Source organism: Chiloscyllium punctatum, chromosome 5, assembly GCF_047496795.1.
Source record: "Chiloscyllium punctatum isolate Juve2018m chromosome 5, sChiPun1.3, whole genome shotgun sequence".
Lineage (NCBI taxonomy): Eukaryota > Metazoa > Chordata > Chondrichthyes > Orectolobiformes > Hemiscylliidae > Chiloscyllium > Chiloscyllium punctatum.
In genome coordinates, this window is record NC_092743.1 from 11,035,619 (window position 1) to 11,059,311 (window position 23,693).

Here is a 23,693-nt window from a genome sequence, read left to right on the forward strand (position 1 = left end):
TAACTAATAGAAGATAGAGTCTGGATAAGGGGAGCATTTCCTGAAACTTAGTGGAGTGCCACAAGGTTTAATGCTGGAGTCACAATTATTTATTATATATTTATTTAGAATATATCTTAATACCTTAAATGGGAAAAGTAAATATTTTATAACCAGGCTACTAACATAGTGAGAAAGGAAGTGATGAGGGTGACACAGAGTCTGCAGCGGGATATTGACAGCTTAAGCAAGTGATCAAAAATGTTGGCAGGTGGACAATGATATGAGAAATGAGGTTTTGCACCTTGGTAGGAAGTATAGGAGCGTTTAATATCCACTTTGCTTGTTAGATAATATTATTTCAGTGAAGCCTATAGAAAACTACAGCACAAATGAATTGGGAGGTCCTTCTGCATTTTGGACTCCTTATCTAAGGAAAGATATTGGAGGGTGTCCAAGACAAAAATGCAAGTAGTAAAAGAACATTTGGAAAGTCCAAACACAATCCATCAGAGTCAGCATGATTTTATTAAGGGTAAATAGTGTTTGACTAATTTGCAAGACTTCTTCCAAGATGTAATAAGCAAAGTGGATAATGAGGGTCTTGTAGATGTGGTATGTCTGAATCTCCAGAAGGCATTTGATAAGATGCCACACAAAAGCTTAACAAACAAAGTAGGATCACATGGGGTTAGTAATATGTATTAGCTTGGATAAAGGAATGACTAGGTAAAAACAATGACTGCAGATGCTGGAAACCAGATTCTGGATTAGTGGTGCTGGAAGAGCGCAGCAGTTCAGGCAGCATCTGAGGAGCAGTAAAATCAACATTTCGGGCAAAAGCCCTTCATCAGGAATAAACGCAGTGAGCCTGAAGCGTGGAGTGATAAGCTAGAGAAGGGTGGGGGTGGGCTTATCTCTCCATGCTTCAGGCTTTCTGCCTTTATTCCTGATGAAGGGCTTTTGCCCGAAATGTCGATTTTACTGCTCCTCGGATGCTGCCTGAACTGCTGTACAGTTCCAGCACCACTAACCCAGAATAAAGGAATGACTAACCAACTGAAAACAGAGTTGGGATAAATGGGTACATTTTGGTTGGCAAGCTGTGATTAGTAGAGTGTCATAGGGTTCAGTCCTTGGGCCCAACTATTTCCAAGCTATTCCAATATCTTGTATTATAGCCAAATTTGCAGATGATGCTAAAATATGTGACTAAGTAAGCAGTGTAGAAATAAGAAATTTACAAATGGATATGTATAGATCAGGTGAATGAGCTAAACTTTGGCAGGTATAGTTTAATGTGGATCAGTGTGAGATTATCCACTTTGGTCAGAAGACAAAAAAATACAACTTATTATCTAAATGGAAAGAAAATTCAGAGTGCTTTGGTGCAGAGGGACTTGGGTGCCTGGGAAGCTCAGAAAGCTAGCATGCTGGTATAGTAGGTAGTAAGGAGATCAACTTTTGGCATTTATTGCTAAAGAAACAGAGTATAAAAGTTGGGAACAAACGTTGCAATTGTATAAGGCCTTGATGTGACTGCATCTGGAGGCTTTACCTGAGGATTGATATAGTTATGTTGGAGGCTGTTCAGCAAAAGTTCACTAGATTAATTCCAGAGGTGAGGTGTTAGTCTTTGAGGAGAGATTGAGCTCTTATACTCTAGAGTTTAGAAGAATGAAAAGTGATCTTAGGTATTTCAGATGCTAAAAAGGATTGACAAAGTAGATTTAGCAAGATTTAGCAAAGTAAACCTTTTCCTATAAATTCTGTGTCTAATGGTCCTGCTCCACAACCACCTGATGAAGAAGCAGCGTTTTGAAAGCTAATGCTTCCAAACAAACCTGTTGGACTATAACCTGGTGTTGTGTGATTTTTAACTAGATTTAGAGTGAGTGTTTTCCCCTTGTGGGGCAACTAGAGTGAGAAGTCATAGTTTTAGGCTAAGGGGTGGTAGATTTAAGGATTTTAAAGGAGCAGGCAGGGAAGTGGAATTGCCAAGGTGAGATCAACCATGATCATATTAAATAATGATGCAGATTCAAGGGGCTGATTTGCCTATTCCTACTCCTAGTTTTTCTTGTGTGGTTCAGATAAGGTTCACTAGGCTGATGCCAGGTATGGAGGGATTGTCTTATGAGGAGAAGTTGAGTTGGCTGGGTATGTATGCACTGGAGTTTAGAGGAATGAGAAGTGATGTTTTTAAAACATACAAGATCCTTAGGGGACTTGACAGTGAAGATCCTTACAGGAGAGTCATCGACAAGAGGACATAATCTCAGAATAAGAGGCTGCACATGTAAGACACAAATGAGGAGGGATTCTTTTCTCTGAGGGTTGTGAATCTGAGAGGCAGGGATCTAAAGTATACTCAAGGCAAAGTTAATCAGATTTTATAGTGAAATTGCAGGAAAGTGGAGTTGACAATTGCATTTGGATCAAGAGTCGAAATGAATCAAGAAGTTTTGCCTCCTTGGTGAACCATTAATCTAGAGCAGGCTTGTAGGACCAAATAGACTACTCCTGCTCTTAGCTGTTTGCTTCTTAACAGATTTTGAACTGAATGTGTGTCTGCTAGTTCAGGTGGATATTAAAGATCCAGTGGTGCTTTTTTTCCCCATGGTACTAGGAAACACACTTCCCTCAGTGTAAAAAAAGTATCAAACAATTAATTGTCAATCATTACATTGCAATCGTAGGAAACTATTGCATGATGAAATGTCTGGATCTCCTGAGGTCACCAGCAACACAGTGTTGGTCTTTAACTAATTCAATTCACTCCACATGATATCAAGAAATAATTGAAGGCATTGGATATTGCAAAGGTTATGTACTCGAATAACATTCTGGCAATAGTACTGAAACTTGGTCTCCAGATCTAAATATGCTCCTAGCCAAGCTGTTCCAGAACAGCTACTACAAGGACATCTGTCTGACAATATGGAAACTCACCCAGGTATGTCCTGTACAGAAAAAGCAGGACAAATCTAAACTAACTAATTGCCTGCCCTCGATCATCAGCAAAATTAATAAACTGTCATCAACAGTGTTATCAAGCAACACCTCTCGGCAATAATGTGCTCACTGGCACTCAGATTGGGTTCTGACCTCAAAACAGCCTTGTTCTAAACATGGACTAGAGCTGAACTCCAGACGTAAGGTGAGAGTTACTGCTCTGGGCAGGAATGAAACGTTTGTCTGACTGTGCTACCAACGAGTTCTAGCTAAACTGGAGTCAGTGGGAATAAGAGGGAAAACACTCCACTGATTGATGTCAAGTAGATTAGATTAGAAGATTAGAATCCCTACAGTGTGGAAACAGGCCCTTCGGCTCAGCAAGTCCAGACGGACCCTCCAAAGAGTATTCCATCCAAACCCATTTTCCTATTACTCTACATTTATCCCTGACCTATTATTGCACCTAACCTACACATCTCTGAACACTATGGGCAATTTAGCATGGACAATTCACCTAACCTGCACATCTTTGGAAGTGGGAGGAAACCAGAACACCCGGAAGAAACCCACGCAGACAAGAGGAGAATGTGCAAACTTGACACAAACGGACGCCTGAGGATGCAATTGAATCTGGGTCCCTGTGAGGCAGCAGCACTAACCACTGAGCCATTGTGCCACCAAAATTTAGTACATTCACATGTAGCATAAAGGAAGATGCTTGTGGTTTTGGAGGTCATTCACTTCCACCTCAGGACATCATCCCAGGAGTTCCTTAGAGATTTCCCTAGTCCCAGCCATCTCTATCTCCTTCATGAATGCTCTCTCTATCATCAGATCAGATGTGGGAATGCTCACTCCTGATTCAATGACATTAGATACCAGAGCACTCGAATCCATTTACTGGACAATATCCGGACTTGCTGATAATTGATAAGGAACATTCATGCCAAGGAAATTCCAGGCAATGATCATTTTCAATAGCAGAGAATATGATCATCATTCCTTAACATTCAATGGTGTTAGTATTGCTGAATCCTCATCAACCTACTTCCTGTGGAATTACCTTTGGCGAGAAACAGAACTGGACAATCCATGAAAGTACTATGGCTGTACAAACAAGGCAGAGGCTAAGGATTCTTTGTTGACTAGCTTACCACCTATCTTTCAAAGCCTCACCACCATCTGCAAGGCACATGTCAGGTGTGTATTGGGGTACTCTTCATTTACCTGGATGGGTGCAGCTGCAAAAACACTTGAGAAGCTAAAAAGCACTCAGTACAATGCACAACACTTGACTGGCACTTCATCCGCCACTATTAATGCTTACTTCCTCCATTTCTGATGCACACTTCCAGTATTGTGCGCCATCTACAAAATATTCTTCAGTAATTCACCAAGGCTCCTCTGTCAACACTTTGTAAACATGCAACATTGATCACCTGGAGCAATAATGCATGGGTTCTCTACATGTGCAAGTTTCCCTCTAAGGTACACACTTTCCTGACTATATGGTCATTCTATCATCTTTCGATAAAATCATTCCTTCTCTGTCACTTGGTCAAACTCCTAGCAGTCCCTTCTAAACAGCACTTTGTGTCCCTCTACCCAAGCACCACATGGTTCAAGAAAGCACTTCACTTTCTTCATGAATATAAGGAATAGGTAATAAACGCTGGCCCAGCCAAAGACCCCCAGAATCCCAGGATTTTTGTTTTAACATACCACCGAATGCTAGTTCAGTCTGTGAAGTATTTTGAAATATATGTTTTTAAATGCTAAGCTGTATGAATGCAAGTATTTTTTTCTGAAACACTTACCCAGTTAATCTGAATCATATAAATAGAATTGATTCCAAAGCTCTTGTCCTGAAATTCTGCATCAGTTTTCAAGAGGCATGATGAAATGCTAGTTTTTTTTTGAGTGACTAATCCAGTAGCCCAGGTTAATGTTCAAGGACATGAGTTCAATTCCCACAGTCACAAAAAGTGGAATTTGAAATTTGAATACTATCTGGAATTAAAAGCTAATTTGACATGATTATGTAGCCATTTTCTGCTGTTGTTAAATTCCATACTGTTCACTAATGTACTTTAGGGAAGGAAATCTGCCAGTCTTGCATGGTCTACATGTGACTCAGACCCACAGCAATGTGGTTGACTCTTAACTGGCCTCTGAAATGTCTGAGCAGGTCACTTTATTCAAGTGAAATCGGCAATGGACAGCAAGTAGCAGCCTTGTGTGTGACTCTCACATCAAATGGAAATATAACAGAAACAATGAAGTGCACCTTTTAACAAATATATAGATACTGAAATAATCACAAGGCAATAGACACAGCAACTTGAACTTATATTCTGTCCAGAGAATAATAAAATTTACTCAGATGTTTCACTGAAGTATTATCAGACAAATATTTTACAATGAGCCACAAAAGGAGGTAATAAACCAAGTGACCAAAGTCAGAAGTTTTGAGAACATTTTTCGAAGTGCAGAAAGAAGTAGAGACAAGGGGGGCTTTATCTTTGTAACCAAGAGGAGGAAGAGAAACAAAGAGGCTTTGTCTGTTTGTTGCAAGACTCTCAGTTGAAATAGGTTCAGGCAGTGTCGGGTTAGTTTCATGTGGATATGGACTCTCAATGCAAAACAGCCAATAATTGTAGAAAATTATGTCATGTTAAATAACATTCCATAGGATGGCTGAAACGGGAAATATATGATGTCTTGCCAACTGATGCTTCCTCAGGGCTGATTGCTAAGGCACATGTTTGGAACAGAACAGAGCAAGAGGGTATCTCTGTCTTTAAGTGTGCTTTACTTGAACTGGGATTAATTAGAGCTGACACTGGATGTGTTTTTCCGACTTTTGCAGCAATCTGCAGGAGCTGTTCAGTTAGTCATGCCAACAACAAGGAAGAAGGAGGATGAGGTATCTGTTGGCAGTACGCCTTTGGCAATGCAGCAATCAAATCAGGCCTCTGAATATGCTAGCAGTCCTGTCAAAACAAAAACGGCGACAGGTAGGTTGTTTTCATTCAGTAAGTACTTCATAAATGATGTGATCAGCTATAAAAAGATGTGATTTGACAACACTTGCAACAAATGTCTATCGAGGACATAAAGTAGAATCACAGGTATCGAATTAAAAGAAATGCATGAAATTTTGAGCTAAAATTGAGCAGTTTTATCAGAGAGGATCAACTGTAAGAGTAGAACATGATTTTAAAACATGTTTTAGTTCGAAAGCTAATTAGCACAAATATGATTGAAAGTGACTGGAGTAACCATTCTCTGATAGTCCCATTTGAGAATCAATAACTGTTTTCTTGTTATTCCCTCACCTTAATCTATGAATGTATTAAATTAAAGTGGTCAGCTGATACTCATGAATGCATATTTAAGATGTTGCGAAAGATTTTTCCATTTCCATCAATGAGAATACTATGGTGTAATACAACCTATGGAGCAATGAAATGGACAAATAAATTGCTGCTTGTACAGCTGCTCTCACACAATCTTCATATTTGTAAGATTCTAAAATTTTCAATTGAATTTCCAATTTTTCTCTCTTTTTCACAAACTGTGTCAAAATTTCCATTTCTCATCTGGGTGATTTATTATATGTTTATGTGACGAGTGCAGGCACTTCATGGCTAAGTAAGTGCTGGTTCTCTCGCTGGCTTCTATCAGTCAGTACCCAGCATGTGAAGGCACATATTAACTTTTGTTGATATGGCTGAGAAAGCACTTTTTAAAAAATTGGTGGATGCGTTATACATAATATTGATGTGTTATATATTAAATATATTCTCCACATAGAATGGTTAATTTGGTCTTCTTTTATGTATTTGATTTTCATTTCTTCACCTGTGGTAGAAAGGGCAAATAAAATAGGAGGGGAAAATCCACGAAGTTGAACGGGTTCCCTTACTAATTTTTGTTTTAGAAATTCTCAATGTTTTCTGATTAAGTTTTATTTAAACTGTAACCGTAGGAGGAATTATTTGTTTGTCTGTGTACCTGAACAGTGAGGCACAATAGCCTCCTCCTGTGCTATAACTGTTTTGTGTGCCTAATTTAGAAACACTTTTGGTTTGTACTTAACAGGAACATTACAACTTCAGCGTGGAAATTAGCTATATCCTTCTAATCCAGTTTTCTTTCTCTTTAAATGAAACTTGTTGTTTTGCTTTGGGTGAGCTATCTAATTGTGACTGAATTATTGTGTTTGACTTTCAGTAAATTCTTATATCATTTACGTGCTCATAACCCTTAGTGTGAAAATGATTCTTCTGAACTGTCCCTTTGACAATGATTTATAGATTAGAGGAAATAACTTGATGCTATTTATATTCTCAAACCCTCCCAAAGATTTATTCATGCTGGATCCACCCAATAATCATAACAGGAAACAGTTGGTGATATGACAAAAAAAAAGAGTCCTGGAAATGCTTAGTAAGTCTGGCAGCATCTATGGAGAGAGAAACACAGTTAAAGTTTCAGCTCGATGACCATTCATTTATTTTGATGAAAGGTCATTGATCAGAGTATTCATTTGTTTTTCTCTCTCCACAGATGCTGCCAGGCTTGCTGACTAGTTTCTTTATTTTCTGTTGTTATTTGATGTTCAGAAACCGTACTGTTTCTTCTGTATAGTTGTGGCATGTGACAAGTTGGCATGCATGATACTGTGGTTGGCACAATTAAATAACTGAAAGGGAATACAAAACTGTGTGTATGAATTTCAAGCAATGTTCATAAAGGTGATAATATCAGAGTTGGGTCTACTGTCCTTTGGAGCAGTGGAGAGCATGAGAAGCTCAGTGAACTTCAAAATGTCATTAAAATAATGGATAATGCAGAAATGGATTTGATGTACAACTGTTTTCTGAATATATAGCTTTAATGATACAGAAAGGATACAGAACATCTAAACAACTAATAGGACTAAACTATGTGTGATGAGTCTAACAGGGGTTCATGTAAAATAATTAAACCAATACCAGCCTAAAATGAACAATAGAACAATTGGGGTGAAGGCAGCAATATAAACTCCAAATGAGTGGAAGAGTGATGTTGTCGATAAGCAAAATTTTAGTAACCATTAAAAGTGCTGCTATAACAGGACCAACTGAGTTCCCAGAAGCAGCCTGGATAGAAATTATTAATTAATGGAGTAGGTTTTGGTAACTGACTCACTGTGAAAGAGCAGGGAATAAGATGTTTGTCCATTTACAGAAGCCCAATACTGTGTTGGTTTGCAAATGGGTTTTCAATTGTTGAGAGAGCCAAGGCTTACATAATAGCACTAATGTAGGAAAATGTCCCAAGGCGCTTCGAATCATTAAAACAGATTATCTGATCAGTTACATTATTTTCTTTCCGTTCAAGTCAAGAAAGGCATAATTGGCTGAAGTATTTAATGGTAGCTCAGTGTTTTGAGCCTCTGCCAAAGGTGAATGTCACCCCCAAAAGGCACTGTTTATCCAATACAAATTATGCTTTTTCTTACAGAAAGTGTGGGCTCCTTATGGACATTCCTATTCACAATAAGCACAAAGAATGTTTTGAGAGGATTCGAGTTTTAACAGCCTGTCACATCAGTGTACATCTACTCAGACACCGGCTGCACTGTTCGTGATTTAATTGTTTTTTTCTTCTTCAGCAGAATCCTCCTGTAATTTTCTGCATCTGCTACAAAACTCAATCTGCCCCAAATTCAATGATATATACATTATTATCATTAAAATTTGTTAGTCCTTCATTCGGAGATGGAAATTTCAAGCTCAGCACAAGTCTGTGAGCAACATGGTTTCTCATTCCCTCATTCAGGGAATGCTTCCTTTCTTCAGATGAAAGATCGATGATTTAAAATATAACCTTGTTTTTCTCTCTCCACAGATCTTGGCAAACCTGCTAAGCATGTCTCGCATTTTCTGTTTTTATTTTGGATTTCTGAAGTAGTTTGTTTTTGTATTAATTATTCCTTCATCCCCTAATTTCTGTGCAGGAATTTTACTGCCGGGGTTTGTGTTTTTTTAAAAAAAGCCTACCGTTACTGGGCTTCAGCCCATTACATTGTGGTTTGTTGTTGGATTTTTGTAGAATAAAACTTGTTGCTGCTGCTTGTTGAGGCTGGCTAATACAAATTCTAGTTAGGTTCCAAAGACTGCAATGATATGTCAAAGTCCTGTGAAGTTTCCTTACTTTCTATTCATTGGAGCAGATAAACATTGTGTAAGTGAATTCTGGGGTCTCAGGGTGGGTGGGTGATTTGGATGATTTAAAGAAGTGTGCAGAAGCGCAAGAGAGAAGATGAGAATTTTTTTTTACTTTGGTATAATAATCTAGAATACAAGAGTGGTGGAAGCAGGTTCAATAGTAGCTTTCAAAAGACAATTATACTTGCAGTTGAAAATGAGAAAAGTGTGGAGTTTGACAATCCCAAAAGGGACCACAAGGTAGGATTTCTCACAAGGCCAATGGAAAGAGAATTGTTAGACAAGACTTCACTTTTTTGTTAAGTCCCTCTGGAACAGACCAGCTAATATCAGAGTAATTCAAATGTTAATTAGCAGGTGAATAAAATTTCAAACAAAAGATAAATTTCCTGTTAAAAGCACCTTGCTTGATTGACATATTCACTTCCTCCACCATCGATGCACAATGGCAGCATTGTGTACTATATATCAGATGCATTGTAGCAACTTGCCAAACTCCCTTTGAAGGGGAGTCCCTGGAAGGACAAGGACATCAGTTGCATAAGAATACCACCTGCAAGTTCCCTTCTAAGCCACTCAGCAGCCTGATTTGGAAATACATCATACTTTCTTATTGTTGAGTGATCAAAATCATGGAAACTTGTCCCTAACAACACTGTACCTCCACCCCAAATTCACATCAATTCTAGAAGGGTTGGAAAATATGTTTCAACCTTGTCAGTGACACCCATGTCTCATGAAAGAAAATATCTTAATAAATGTTTATGCAGCAAGTAGTAACTTCATGTAGTGACAAGTACCAGCATTAATTCCCACATAAATGGGGCATCAAATGTAAATTCTCAGCCCGTCAAATTTGGCATCAAGTATGTGGGAACCCTCACATCCCACTCAGTGGAGTTGCTTTCATCTGCACAGATGGTTTGTGGTTACAATTACTACCCAAATAGTGCATCCCTGTAGGACTTCCCTAGCGAGGCTCAATAGTCCTGCTGATGCAGAATCCTGAGACTTTTAAAAAATAAAAGTTAACTCAAGCAAAAATGAAGTGGCATCAGTGAAACTCCAGCCAAATCCAGAATCCCTGTTTTATTAGATCACTAATAGATCTAATAAAACAGGGACCTGACGAGGGAGTCACGGAGGGAGTGGTCTTTTCGGAACGCTGATAGGAGATGGGAGGGAAATATATCCCTGGTGGTGGGGTCCGTTTGGAGGTGGCGGAAATGACAATGGATGATATGCTGTATATGGAGGTTGGTGGGGTGGTAGGTGAGGACCAGTGGGGTTCTGTCCTGGTGGCAGTTGGAGGGGCGGGTCTCAAGGGTGGAGGAGCGGGAAGTGGAGGAGATGCGGTGGACAGCAGGTCCACACCCCCCACCAACCCAACCTCCACTCTCGGCACCTTCCCCTGCAACCGCAGGAAATACAAAACTTGCGCCCACACCTCTCCCCTTACTTCCCTCCAAGGCCCCAAGGGATCCTTCCATATCTGCCACAAATTTACCTGCACCTCCGCACACATCATTTATTGCATCCGCTACACCCGATGTGGCCTCCTCAATATTGGGGAGAGAGGCCGCCTACTTGCGGAACGTTTCAGAGAACACCTCTGGGACACCCGGACCAACCAACCCAATCACCCCGTGGATCAACACTTCAACTCCCCCTCCCACTCCACCAAGGACATGCAGGTCCTTGGACTCCTCCATCGCCAGACCATAGCAACACGATGGTTGGAGGAAGAACGCCTCATCGTCCGCCTCGGAACCCTCCAACCACAAGGGATGAACTCAGATTTCTCCAGTTTCGTCATTTCCCCTCCCCACCCCCCACCTTGTCTCAGTCAAATCCCTCGAACTCAGCACCGCCTTCCTAACCTGCAATCTTCTTCCCGACCTCTCCGCCCCCACCCCCACTCTGGCCTATCACCCTCACCTTGACCTCCTTCCACCTATCGCATTTCCAATGCTCCTCCCCCAAGTCCCTCCTCCCTACCTTTTATCTTAGCCTGCTGGACACACTTTCCTCATTCCTGAAGAAGGGCTCATGCCCGAAACGTCGATTCTCCTGCTCCTTGGATGCTGCCTGACCTGCTGCGCTTTTCCAGCAACACTTTTTCAGCTCTGATCTCCAGCATCTGCAGTCCTCACTTTCTCCTCCAATTCTGATCTCTAGTAATATGACTCTTCCTTCATTGTCATTTGATCAAAATCCTGGAACTCCTTTGCTAACAGCACTCTGGAAGTACCTACATCAGATGGACTGAGTGGTTCAAGTCTGTGGATTACCACCAGCACTTATAAAGCAATTGTATATGTGCAACAAATATTGGCCTTGCCAGCAAAACTACAACCTGGATTCAACTTCACTTCCATTTCATGAGCCAAATAGCTGTCAGTTAACCTTCTGTTTCTGCTCCGTGTGCACATAGATCGTAACAGCATTTACCAGAAGTTGTAACTTTTAAATTGTTTTGAAATCCATCTGAGATGGTGTCAATCATAAGTGAGGTTGGAAAGACAATTTTTTCCAGCCAAATGTAAATAGTACACTACATGCTGTAGCCTGAAAAAGGTATAAGATACCTTCACAATCAATACATTCTAAATTCTTACTGTGATTTTTACGTTACATAAGGACTTCCCATGCTTTTAGGGTTTACCTTGCACCTAATTAATACTTTATATTGCACCTTTCATGGCCTTTAGATGTTCCACACTGCCTAATTGACAGATAGGTACTTTTGAAGTTATTTATGAAATATGGCAGCTAATGTTTGCATAGAGTAGTTTCACAACAGTAATCTTTTCTTCGTTGAGGGAATAGCATTGGCTATGGCACAGGGAGAACAGCTCTTCAGATGCTGTGTGGGGATCTTTTACATCCATCTTGGAAGGTAGACGTGGCTTGGATTTAACTTTGCATCTGATGGATGGCAGCATTCATTCCGTATGACACTGAAGCACTAACCTGGATTATGTCCTCAACTGGCTAGAGTGGAACTCAGTGTTCTGTCTGAAGAGGCAGAACTGTTGCCTCGAGCAATACCCTTGCAAATCTATACCTAGTTTTTAAAAAATTCTTCCATTGATTGTGGGGATTGCTAGCAAGGCCAACTTTTGTTACCCATGCCTAATTACCCTTTAATTGTATGGATTGCTAGGCCATTTTAGATGGTACTAAGAATTTGCCATATTGCTGGGGTGTGGGATCACATGTAGAACAAATTGGGTAAGGACAGCAGATTCATAGAACATAGAAAAGTACAGCACAGTTCAGGCCCTTTGGCCCACGATGTTGTGCAGAGGTTTAATCCTAATGTAAAATATGAAAACTTAACCTACGCACCCCTCAACTCACTGCTATTCATGTGCATGTCCAACAGTCACTTAAATGTCCCTAATGCCTCTGTTTCCACCACCACAGCTGACTATACATTCCATGCATTCACAACTCTCGGTGTAAAGAACCTACCTCCTGAGTCTCCTTTATACCTTCCTCCTAATATCCTCATACTAGTCAATCCTGCCCTGGGGAAAAGTCTCTGGCTATTGACTCTATCTATTCCACTCATTATCTTGTATACCTTGATCAGGTCTCCTCGCTTCCTCCTTCTCTCCAGAGAGAAATGTCCGAACTTATTCAACCTTTCTTCATAAGGTAAGCCCTCTAGTCCAGGCAACTTCCTAGTAAACCTTCTTTGCACCCTATCCAAAGCCTCTGTATCTTTCCTAGAGTAGGGCGACCAGAGCTGGACACAATATTCCAAGTGTGGTCTCACCAGAGACTTATAGAGCTCTAGCAAAACCTTACAGTTCTTAAACTCGATCCCCCTGTTAATGAAAGCCAAAACACCATATGCTTTCTTAACAACCCTATCCACTTGGGTGGCAACTTTGAGGGATCTATGTATTTGTACACCCAGATCCCTCTGATCCTCCACATTGCCAAGAATTTTGTCTTTAATCCTATAGGAGAAAGTGAGGACTGCAGATGCTGGAGATCAGAGCTGAAAAATGTGTTGCTGGAAAAGCGCAGCAGGTCAGGCAGCATCCAAGGAGCAGGAGAATCAACGTTTCGGGCATAAGCCCTTTTTAATCCTATATTTAGCATTTGAGTTTGACCTTCCAAAATGCATCACTTTGCATTTATTCAGGTTGAACTCCATTTGCCATTTCTCAGCCCAGCTCTGCATCCTGTCTATGTCACGCTGCAGCCTGCAGTAGCCCTTGATACTATCGGCGGCACCTCCAAACTTTGTTTCATCTGCAAATTTACTAAGGGGTAAAAACAATGACTGCAGATGCTGGAAACCAGATTCTGGATTAGTGGTGCTGGAAGAGCACAGCAGTTCAGGCAGCATCCAAGTAGCTTCGAAATCGACGTTTCGGGCAAAAGCCCTTCATCAGGAATGGCTTTTGCCCGAAATGTCGATTTCGAAGCTACTTGGATGCTGCCTGAACTGTTGTGCTCTTCCAGCACCACCAATCCAGAATGCAAATTTACTAACCCGGCCCTCAACCTCATCATCCAAGTCATTTATAAAAACTACAAAGAGCAGAGGCCCACGAACAGTGCCCTGCGGGATCCCATTCAACACTGACCTCTAGGCAAAATACTTTCCATTTACAACCACTCTCTGTCTCTGTCACCCAGCCAATTCTGAATCCAGATAACCAAATCTCTCTGTATCCCATACTTCCTGACTTTATGAATGAGTCTACCATGGGGAACCCTATCAAATGCCTTGCTGAAGTCCATATACATCGCATCCACTGGTTGACCTTCATCGACCTGTCTTGTCATCTCCTCAAAGAACTCAATCAGATTTGTGAAGCATGACCTGCTCCTCACAAAGCCATGTTCACTGCCTTTAATCACACTATGCTTTGCCAAATAGTCATAAATCCTATCCCTCAGAACTATTTCCAAAACTTTGATGACCACAGACATAAGACTGATAAAGTGTGGCACTGGAAAAAGCACAGCAGGTCTGGCAGCATCTGAGGAGCAAGAGAGTCCTTGACCTTTCATCAGGACTGTGGAGGGAGAAGGGGCCTGAAAAATAAATAGAGGGAGGGGGCTGGGGCTCGGGGAAAGGTAATTTGGATGGTGATAGGTGGGCGAAGTTAGGAGGTGATTGTGACAGGTAGGTGGGAAGTGTGGAGCACATAGGTGAGAAGGAAGATGGACAGATAGATCAGGTCAAGAGGTCAGAGCTGAGTTGGGGGGTTGGATCTGGGATGCGATGGGGGAAGGGGAGATTAAGAAACTGGTGAAGTCAATGTTGAGGCCGTGTGGTTGTAGGCTCTTTAGGTGGAAGATGAGGTGTTCCTCCTCCAGTTTGAGGGTGGCTTTGCTTCGGCAGGGGAGGAAGCCTAGAATGGACATTTCGTGGTGGGGTGAGGTGAGTGAAGAATGGGGAGGGAAGTTGAAATGGATGAATGCAGAAGGATGGATTTGGTTGGTCCATCTCCCTTCCCACCTATCCGCTCCACCCTTCGCACCAACTCTTCAGAATCACTACCTACCTTTGCCCACCTATTCCCATTCCCAACTACCTTTCTCCCAGCCTCACTCCCCCCTCCCCCATTTATTTCTCAGCCCCTTCCCCCTCCCCAAACTGATGAAGGATCAAGCCTGAGACACCAACTCTCTGCTCCTCAGATGCTATCTGACCTGATGTGCTTTTTCAACCACCACCCTTCATTGACTCTGACTTTTCCAGCATCTGCAGGCCTCATTATCTCCCAAGGACAGCAGACGTCCTTCCCAGAAGAACATCAGTGAACTAGCTGGGTGACTACAACAGTCTGTGATAGCTGCCACTGTCACCTTTACTGAGATGAGCATTCCATTTCAGATATATTAATTACTTGACTTACAGTTCCACCAGCTGCCACATGAGATTTGAACTTTAATCTCTAGACTGTTAATCTGGGAGTCTGGATTATGATTTCAATGACATTAACACGAAACCACTGTCTCCCCTTTCAAGTTTTCGAAAGGGTTACATAATGTAAGCAGATTACTAGCTTTTGTGTGAACTTAAAATTGAAAAACATACTGCGATGTACATTACAGAGCAAAACACGTCTTGAGATATTTGTGAAATAGCCAATAAAGTGAAAAACGCATTCCCTAAACAGTCATAAAGTTTCGTCTGTTCCTAATATCAATTAGGCATTGATTTGCAATTATAGAAGCAGTTGTATAATTTGTAGTGATCTGAGTGCAATCTAGTATAAACAGAATGATTGCTTTTCTAGAAGAAAATAAACTCCCATAGTTAACAATTACTGTATTGTGGAACAGATGTAAAAGACTGAAGTATTTCCTGTTGTAATTGAATTTGGCATGAGGCTTTAAAAAAATTGCTGTAATTATGACACTGTCAGCTGGAGAAACCTGTGTCACAAAGAGACTGCAATTTGATTTATATGCTTTTTAAATGCCTTTAGGCTTTCATGATAGGTTTTGCCTGCATTTTCTTTTAAATAATGCTTTAGTTTCTAAGCAAGTGAACTATATGATACATACTTAATGCACAATTAATAAAACCTGTGAATTTATTTTTATCTGAATGGCGAAAATGGTTTCATACTCCAGAGCCATTAGTGCTTGCTTGGCATCTTTCACACATTCATTTGTTTACTCCCACTGTTCGGAGCGATGCTGTCATTTCAGGGTTTAATTTCCCAGTGAAGTAACTTTATGGCACAGAATTTAGGCCTAATGAATAAAATCTGTGATTTGATGATGGGAGCAAATAATTATATACTCCCAATCCTCAAGAAAATGTGGAATCAGAAAATACCTTTTGGCTCAAGCAGCCTGGCTACTACACTGTCCAAATTGTTTATTTAACTCTTGAAGTTATAGAATCATCGATTCACACAGCACAGAAACAGACTCTTCGGTCCAACCAGTTCCGTTCAACCAGTTCCAACTAAACTAGTCCCACCTGCCTGATCTTGGCCCATATCCTTCCAAGCCTTTCCTATCATGTACCTATCAAAATGACTTTTAAATGTTGTAATTATACCCACATCCATCAATTCCTCAGGAAATTCATTCCACATGTGAAGCACCCTCTGTGTAAAAGATTTGCCTCTCGTCTTTTATTAAATTTCTCTCCTCTCACCTTAAAAAATGTGTCTCTGTAGTCTTGAAATCCCTTATCCTAGGGAAAAGACAACTACCATTAACTCTATTAATACCTCTCATTATTTTATAAACTTCTGTCAGTTCTCCTCTGAACCTCCAACACTCCAGTGAAAAAAAAGTCCCAGCCTCTCCAGCCTTTCTTTATAACTCAAATCTTCCACAACCAGCAACATCCTGTTAAATCTCTTCTGAACCCTCTCCAGCTTAATAATATCCTTTCCAGGACTGGGTGACCAGAACTGGACACTATTCTAGAAGAGGCCTCACCAATGTTCTGTACAATCTCAACATTACTTCCCAACTCCTATACTCAAAGAACTGAACAATGAAGGCCAGTGCACCAAATGCCTTTTTAATCATCCTGCCAATATGTGATGCAAACTTCAAAGTTGCAGAACTATCATACCCAAATGTGATTTAAACAAAACTACAGAAACCATTCTTACACCTCCGTTCATCAGACAAAGCCAATACTTTCCACTGCTTTCATTATCTGTACAGCATTTGATTATTTCTATTTCTACCTATCCTTGTAGTCTTCAGTACATTCCCAAGCAAGTAGTCCTTCATCTCTTTGGTTTTGAAGTCGTAAAGTGATTCTATACTCAATGGCTAGTGCACTGCACATATTATTTACTTTCAGTATTAGCTGAAATTTACTATTGCACTCATCCTGCAGATTAGCTACTTACCATCCATATTATATATTAAGCTTTTAAGACTCAATGCGTTTTAGAAATCAGGCTTTGTAGCTTTGAATTAATTCATTACTTCAATGGTTGCTGACGTTTACTATGATTTTATGTTCAAAATTTAATTTTGAAGCTCTGGAATTCTTCCTTTCCTTCCCTCTTCCCTTTCATCTTTTTTCCCTTAACTTTTTTCTTTCCTCAATCTCTTCCATCCACTACCTTCTTCCTTGCCCCACTGTTTTACTTCCTCACCCTCTTGCTTTCCCCACTCTCTTCCCTTGTCTCTACCCTGCCTCACTTTCTGCGGTTCGCTCATTTCTTACCCCTTTTCACCCCTCTACTCCCTTCAATCCCCTTCATCTCTTCTCCCTCTTCCTTCTTTCATCCTCCTCTTCCTCTCTGCAATATGTTCTTTCTTTTTTCGTCACACAATAAGTTTCAAGCAAATAGGAATTCTGAACCTTATCTCGGTCATGAGATTGGAAAGTCAGGTTCACTATGTAGAACTGTTGGATGCTGAGCAAATGGGCAACAGATTCCATTAAAAGAAATTGCAGTGATGATTTTCATGGCTTTGTTCATGAGTTGTCATAAGAAACAGGTGCTTTTGCTTCAACTTCTTTTAAACATGTTAAAATGTTTTAGTTTGGAAATCACGTACATAAATGTTAGCTCTGTTTGTTTAAGTGTGTTGTCAGAACTGCTTTGGGATTTCCTGAAAATTAATGAGTAATTGGACGATTACTTAAATGCTTCTTTTTAAATCCAAATCCCTCAGTGTAGGGAAGGAATTCTGAAGTTTAATTGTAAATTGGTGAGACATTCATAGGAAGACTTAGATCTTACTCTTCATTCTGAAATAGTCTTATGTGTATAATTTCCATCACTGGGAAAGGAGAAAAGTGTTACTGGAGGATTATTTTGATAGATTCAGTCTGCTTTGTGGTTCATGCTTTAGATTTTCTCAACTTTGTTTTGCCATAAATAGGACAGCATGTTCATTTGTAATTGAAGATGAAAGAAAGAGTTGCATTTATATCACTTTACATGACCACCAGATGTCTCGACCATGAAGTAGTTTTTAAGGGTTATTACTGTTGTAGAAAATGTGGTTAGAGACAAACATCTATTGGAATCCAAGGTAGGTAAGTAGGAGACTGGAAGGACACAGCAAGCCAGGCAGCGTCAGGAGGTGGAGAAGTCAATGTTTCGGGTGTAACTACACCCGAAATGTTGCCTTCACCTCCTGATGCTGCCTGGCTTGCTCTGTGTTCTTCCAGCCTTCGCTTGTCTACCTTTATAGGAAATGCAGCAGCCAATTTGTACTTAGTAAATTTCCACAAATAGCAATGTGGCAATGACCAGATACACTCTTTTGTGTGATGCAGTGACTAAGAAACTGAGGATAACATCCTGACTCTTCCTTGAAATAATACCAGTGGATCTTTTACACTATGTAACAGGGCAGAAGGAACCTCCATTTTAGGCTCTAACCAAAAGTCTGAAACGTCAGCTGTGCCATACTCCTTCAGCATTGCATTGGAGTTTCAGCCTTAGATTTGGTGCTCAACTTATGGAGTGGGACTTAAATCTGGGGAATCCTGACTCAGGCCTGAATGTTACTAATTGATAACAAATTTCCAACATAAGTAGTAGAATTGTGAAACTGTTTTAATTTATACTTAGTTTGACTGTCCATCCCAAATGCTTCCAACAAATGGTCAGAGCTGTGGTTTGACGCAAAACTGCCTCTAGACTTTAAAAACAACCGGAGAACTGCTTTATTTGGACATTTGCTAACTTCATGATTCTGTGTGAAAAAGCAAAGTTCAGATGTATGCAAAAATACTTTTCATGTGCAAATCATTTCTTATAATTTTGCTTTTATATTCCATACATTAAAAGTTCAGAAACTTATGTTGATGATCTCAAAAATGTAACACAAATATAAAGTAATTTACAACAGTTCACTGTAGGCAGTGTGACTCAGTAGGTTAAAAATTGTGTTTGCACTCAGGGGCCTGGATTTTTAGAGCCAGTCCAAGCTAATAGCAGCCAGCTGTTAGGATATAGTACTTAGTGGAGAGTTTTTGCTAATTTATTTTTCTTTTTTCACCTTTCCTCTCCATCCCTTCCCTGGCTTTAAATGAAAACTCAAAATGAGAGCCCTGGAAAATGATTCAACTGTAGAGAATGTCAGAGCCAAGCCCGATCTTGTGCAATATCTGTAATTTTATTACAGCATACCTACACTTTCTGTAAAAAGTTAATGGATAATTCTATCTGATGGTGTATCTCGGGAGCTGAGGTTATTTCTTCTGTGATTGCTGTCCTTGTCAACTACATACTGGAGATGGTCAGTTTAGCCTGGTACTTCAGTCCTAGAATCATAAAATCCCTAAGGCGTGGAAGCAGGCCATTTGGCCCATCGAGTACATGCCAGCCCTCAGAAGAGCATCTGACCCAGACCTCCCCCCCTATCCTATTCCTGTCATCCTGCATTTCACATGTCTAATCCACCTAGCCTGTACATCTCTGGACGCTATGGGGAATTTAGCATGGTCAATCAACCTAACCTGCACATCTTGGGATGGTGGAAGGAAACCAGTGCATCCAGAGGAAACCCACACAGACACTAGGAGAACATGCAAATTCCATTCAGACAGTTATCCAAGGCTGGAATCGCACCTGGGTTCCTGGCACTGTGAGGCAGCAGTGCTAGCTATTGAGCCACTGTGCATCACTGGCTAAGCTGTAATTTATTGCCTATCCCAAATGCCTAGAAGGCAATTAATTGCATTGCTGTTGGTCTGGAGTCTCATTGAGGTAAGGATGGCAGAGTTTCTTCCCTAAAGGGCATAGGTGCAGATTTCTCTCCCTAAAGGTAATAGTGTAGCAGTTTTTCCTGTAATGACAATTGACATAGTTGCCATTAGACCAGCTTTGTAATCCAGATTTTTATTGAATTCAAATTTTGACATCAATCATGCAGTGACTTGAATTCATGACTTAAGTTCTAGATCACTAGTCAATGACACCACAAATACCCTCCTGCCTCTTATGGAGTGGGATACATGAAAACAGGACTTATTGTAAATTGGAAAAAGAATTCCAGATAATGTTGTTCCACTATTGGAACTCAAGTATATGTTGGTGACATTAGATTCAACTTTGTATCTGAACTGTCTAAAATATTTTGACTGTTGATGGTAACATTGCCAGATGAATAATAATTGATATTTTATTCAAGTCTCACCTGCTCCATAATTGATATTTTATTTAAAATATCAATTATGGAGCAGGTGAGACTTGAATCCAGGCCTTCTCGCCCAGAGCTAGAGACACTAACACAGTGCTCCAAGACTCCTAGCTAACTAATAATACCAAAACTAATTGTGCTCTGCATCACTGCTATATAAGTCATCCATAATTTTGGTGAAGAAGTGAATTGTGAAGACATGCATCGCTCAATCATCAGCCTTGTGAAAATGGCAGGTTTGCTGTCTGATCATGACAAAATAGAAATATTCCTGTTTTAAAAGCCACGTTTGTCTATTATTTTGAGGAATTGCAAGTTTTACGAATTATATATGTTTTACAGTGTAGAAAAAGATAAATTTATAAACAGGTCCACGTTGGTCTGCATGACCCTGCTTCCACAGTTCTTCATCTACCCATATCAAACTATTTTTCTGTTCCTTTCAGCCTCATCCACTTACTTAGCTGCAACTTAAATGTGTCAATTAGCTGTATTGCAGCACATGAGCAGATGGAGTTAAATTCCTAAAATAAAACACAGCAAGTGTCACATTAATATGTTCATGACAAACAAATCAATGAAGCATCCCTCCAGAGAAGCTCTTTGTCGGACTTGAGATAAAATTTAGTCCTGATGCTTTTTTTGAAAGAGTGTGGTGTTGGAAAAGCACAACCAGTCAGGCAGCGTCCGAGGAGCAGGAAAATCAATGTTTCTTCATCCTTTTCTCCTGATGCACTTTGTCAAGTGTCACATTAATCTTGCTGAGATATGGTGAGAAAATACAAAATAAAATGAAAATCTTATTAAACTGTTGAATTTTGAATGAAATGTAAATTAACACAACAAATTGTTGTGACTTGACTGGTTTTCCAAATATTCTAACTGTTTTTGATAGGTGAGAAAAACATCTTTCACTTTTTTTGGCCAGGTGATTTTTGGTAAGACACTAATTGTATTCTTCATTATAACGTAGTTCCTGAGGAATTTATATTTTTCAATGAAACTAAAATTAATACTTTTCTCATTTATGAATTATGCATGCATCATATTGAAACATTTGCTTAAGAGAATTTGACCCAACCAATTTTCTGTCAGCTCCTGAGAAGGTCTGACTTAAATATTGGCAGCAGTTTCAGAAGCTGTCTTATTCAAGACAGGAGACTGGCATAATAAAGTCTGTCTTCTTCTCATGTCCTGATCTACATTACTTCAGTACAGAAGTAACAGATTAATTTTCCCTGAACCATACCAGCTAGGACTTCAGTATCACATTAGAGGAAGAATTGCAGGAAATTGTGCCAAATTGGGGACTATCAGTCTTCCAGTTCTGGACTCATCATGCCATAGTCCCCAAAATAGAAGAGCTGTCTCAATGTGAAAACCATCAGATAGTGTAACTTACCATGTAAACATGGTTGTACTGGAGTTCGTCAGAAGCTGGCTGGAGCCACACTTAAGCGAACAAATGGCAAAAAAAAACAAGCTGGCTTGCGACCAGATCACATGCACAAATGAGCAAGCCTTCCTACTGAGAAATTCCATTTCCTGGAAATCTACTTGGAAAAACAAACAGTGTAGCACCATCTAGTAGCATTTTTAAAAGAAAGTTATGTAATCATATCTGGCATTAAAACATTTAAAGCATACTGGACTTCTTTAGTCTATCATCATTGTTCATCAACAGCCAGCAGACATCGAGCAGCAACAGCGTGAATGGAAGGAAATATTTGTGACCCAAGAAATCCCCTTGCCTCCAGCTTTATTAACTTAGATGAACAATCAAGCCCTCTAACTGTTGCATACTGCTGTGATCTAAAAACAATCACCGTCAAATAGTTTCTTAGGATTAGCCATAAAAATCTTTTAGAAGTTCCAAGAACATCAATCCAAAGACAACTACACTGCTGAAATGTAAAGTGTTATAATCTCCATAGAGAGCAGTAGCTTTTAACAAGAACATTAAATTTCCAGTTAATAGTTGAAAAGATAAGATTTGATGTTAAAGATGTTTAATGACATACAAATACTACTAAGTGCTGTCTTAGAAGACCTCTTTTGTGCTAACCTAGAGAACAGACTGTCTTCCTTCTAATTTTAGGCACAAGTGAAAAGTAGACTTCATACATATGCATTGTACTGTCCTCTAAGTAGTCATATTATTCTCCTGAAATCAGCCCACATCTCCAGAGGGTTTATTTCTGATGTTTTCCTTTCCTGGCCTGGTAACTTCTAACCATTAGAGTGAGAGTATGACTATCTACCCTTTGTCTATACAAGCTTGGTGAGCCTGCTAGTTTTATTTTGTTTTAACTTCACAGGAATTTGGTCTTTTGAATCAAGCATGAACTTTTATTCTATCTTGGCCAACCATTGAGATTCTCAACCTTCAGCTGCTCCCTCTCTTATGTACCCTACCAGAAAAACTGTGGCATTCACTGATATTTTAGGAAAGCCTGCAACCTGATATCACATTGATTTACTCTGTACCGTGACCATCTCAAAGCCCATCACAAAGAAGTGCATGTCTTATGAGCCTTGTATTCAGGTAGAGATTAATTGATTAGTAGGATTAATTGTACCCCATAGTGAAAGTGCCCTTGGGTAGTAATGACTATAACATGATTGAATTTTATGTACATTTTTTAATGGAGCGATGGGTGGGTCCAAAATTGTTATTTTGACTTTAAGCAAGGACAATTATGAGGGCGTGAAAGTGGAGCTAGTGAAAGTGATATGGTAAGTTAGGTTAAGGGATAAGTCAATAGAGATGTAGTGGCAAATATTTAAGAGGATATTCTGGCAAATGCAGAATAGGAACATTCCAATAAATTCTATGGGATGGACTTGCCATCTGTGGTTAACTAAAGCAATCAAAGATAGTATCAAATACAAAGAAAGACATAATTATGCTAATTCAGATAGTAGGTCAGAAGATTGGACAGAATATAAAAACTGCAAGAATTACCAAAAGATTAATAAAGAGGGAAAAACAAGCATCAAAAGATTCTTCAGTTATTTAAAAAATGGAAGAGTGAACAAAGTAAGTGTTGATCTTATTGAAAATGAATCTAGAGAATTAGTAATAGAGGATGAAGAGATGACAGAAGAATTGTACAGATATTTTGCATTGATCTTCACTAGAGAGGATATAAGTAACATCCTGGAAATAGGAACTGAAAGAGAGAGTCAAATTTAAAATTACAATTTCCAAAGAAGCAGTACTGAGTAGATCGTTGCAAATGTGAGTTCAGAGTCCTAATGAATTTAATTCTAGCTGTAACTCTTTTATTCGAAGAGGAAGGGAGGCAGTACACAGAAACCTACAGACCAGTTAGTTTAACCTCTGTCACAGGGAAATTGTTAAAGCTATTGTTAAATACATTATAACAGGGGCACTTGGATAAGTTCCAGGTAATC

The 23,693-nt window shown here is 39.8% G+C and overlaps 1 protein-coding gene across 5 annotated transcripts in view; it reads left to right on the forward strand.

Moving 5' to 3' along the window:
* The window catches only part of LOC140476882 (intermembrane lipid transfer protein VPS13B-like), a 957,534-nt gene that overhangs the window by 471,257 nt on the left and 462,584 nt on the right, over positions 1-23,693 (forward strand). For all 5 annotated transcript variants that reach the window (XR_011960620.1, XM_072569770.1, XM_072569768.1 and 2 more), the window contains exon 21: positions 5,807-5,954. Coding sequence is in view for 4 of the 5 variants with exons in the window: in XM_072569770.1 (XP_072425871.1) it covers positions 5,807-5,954 (148 nt within the window). In the remaining variant the exon portion in view is untranslated. The remainder of the gene's footprint in view (positions 1-5,806; positions 5,955-23,693) is intronic.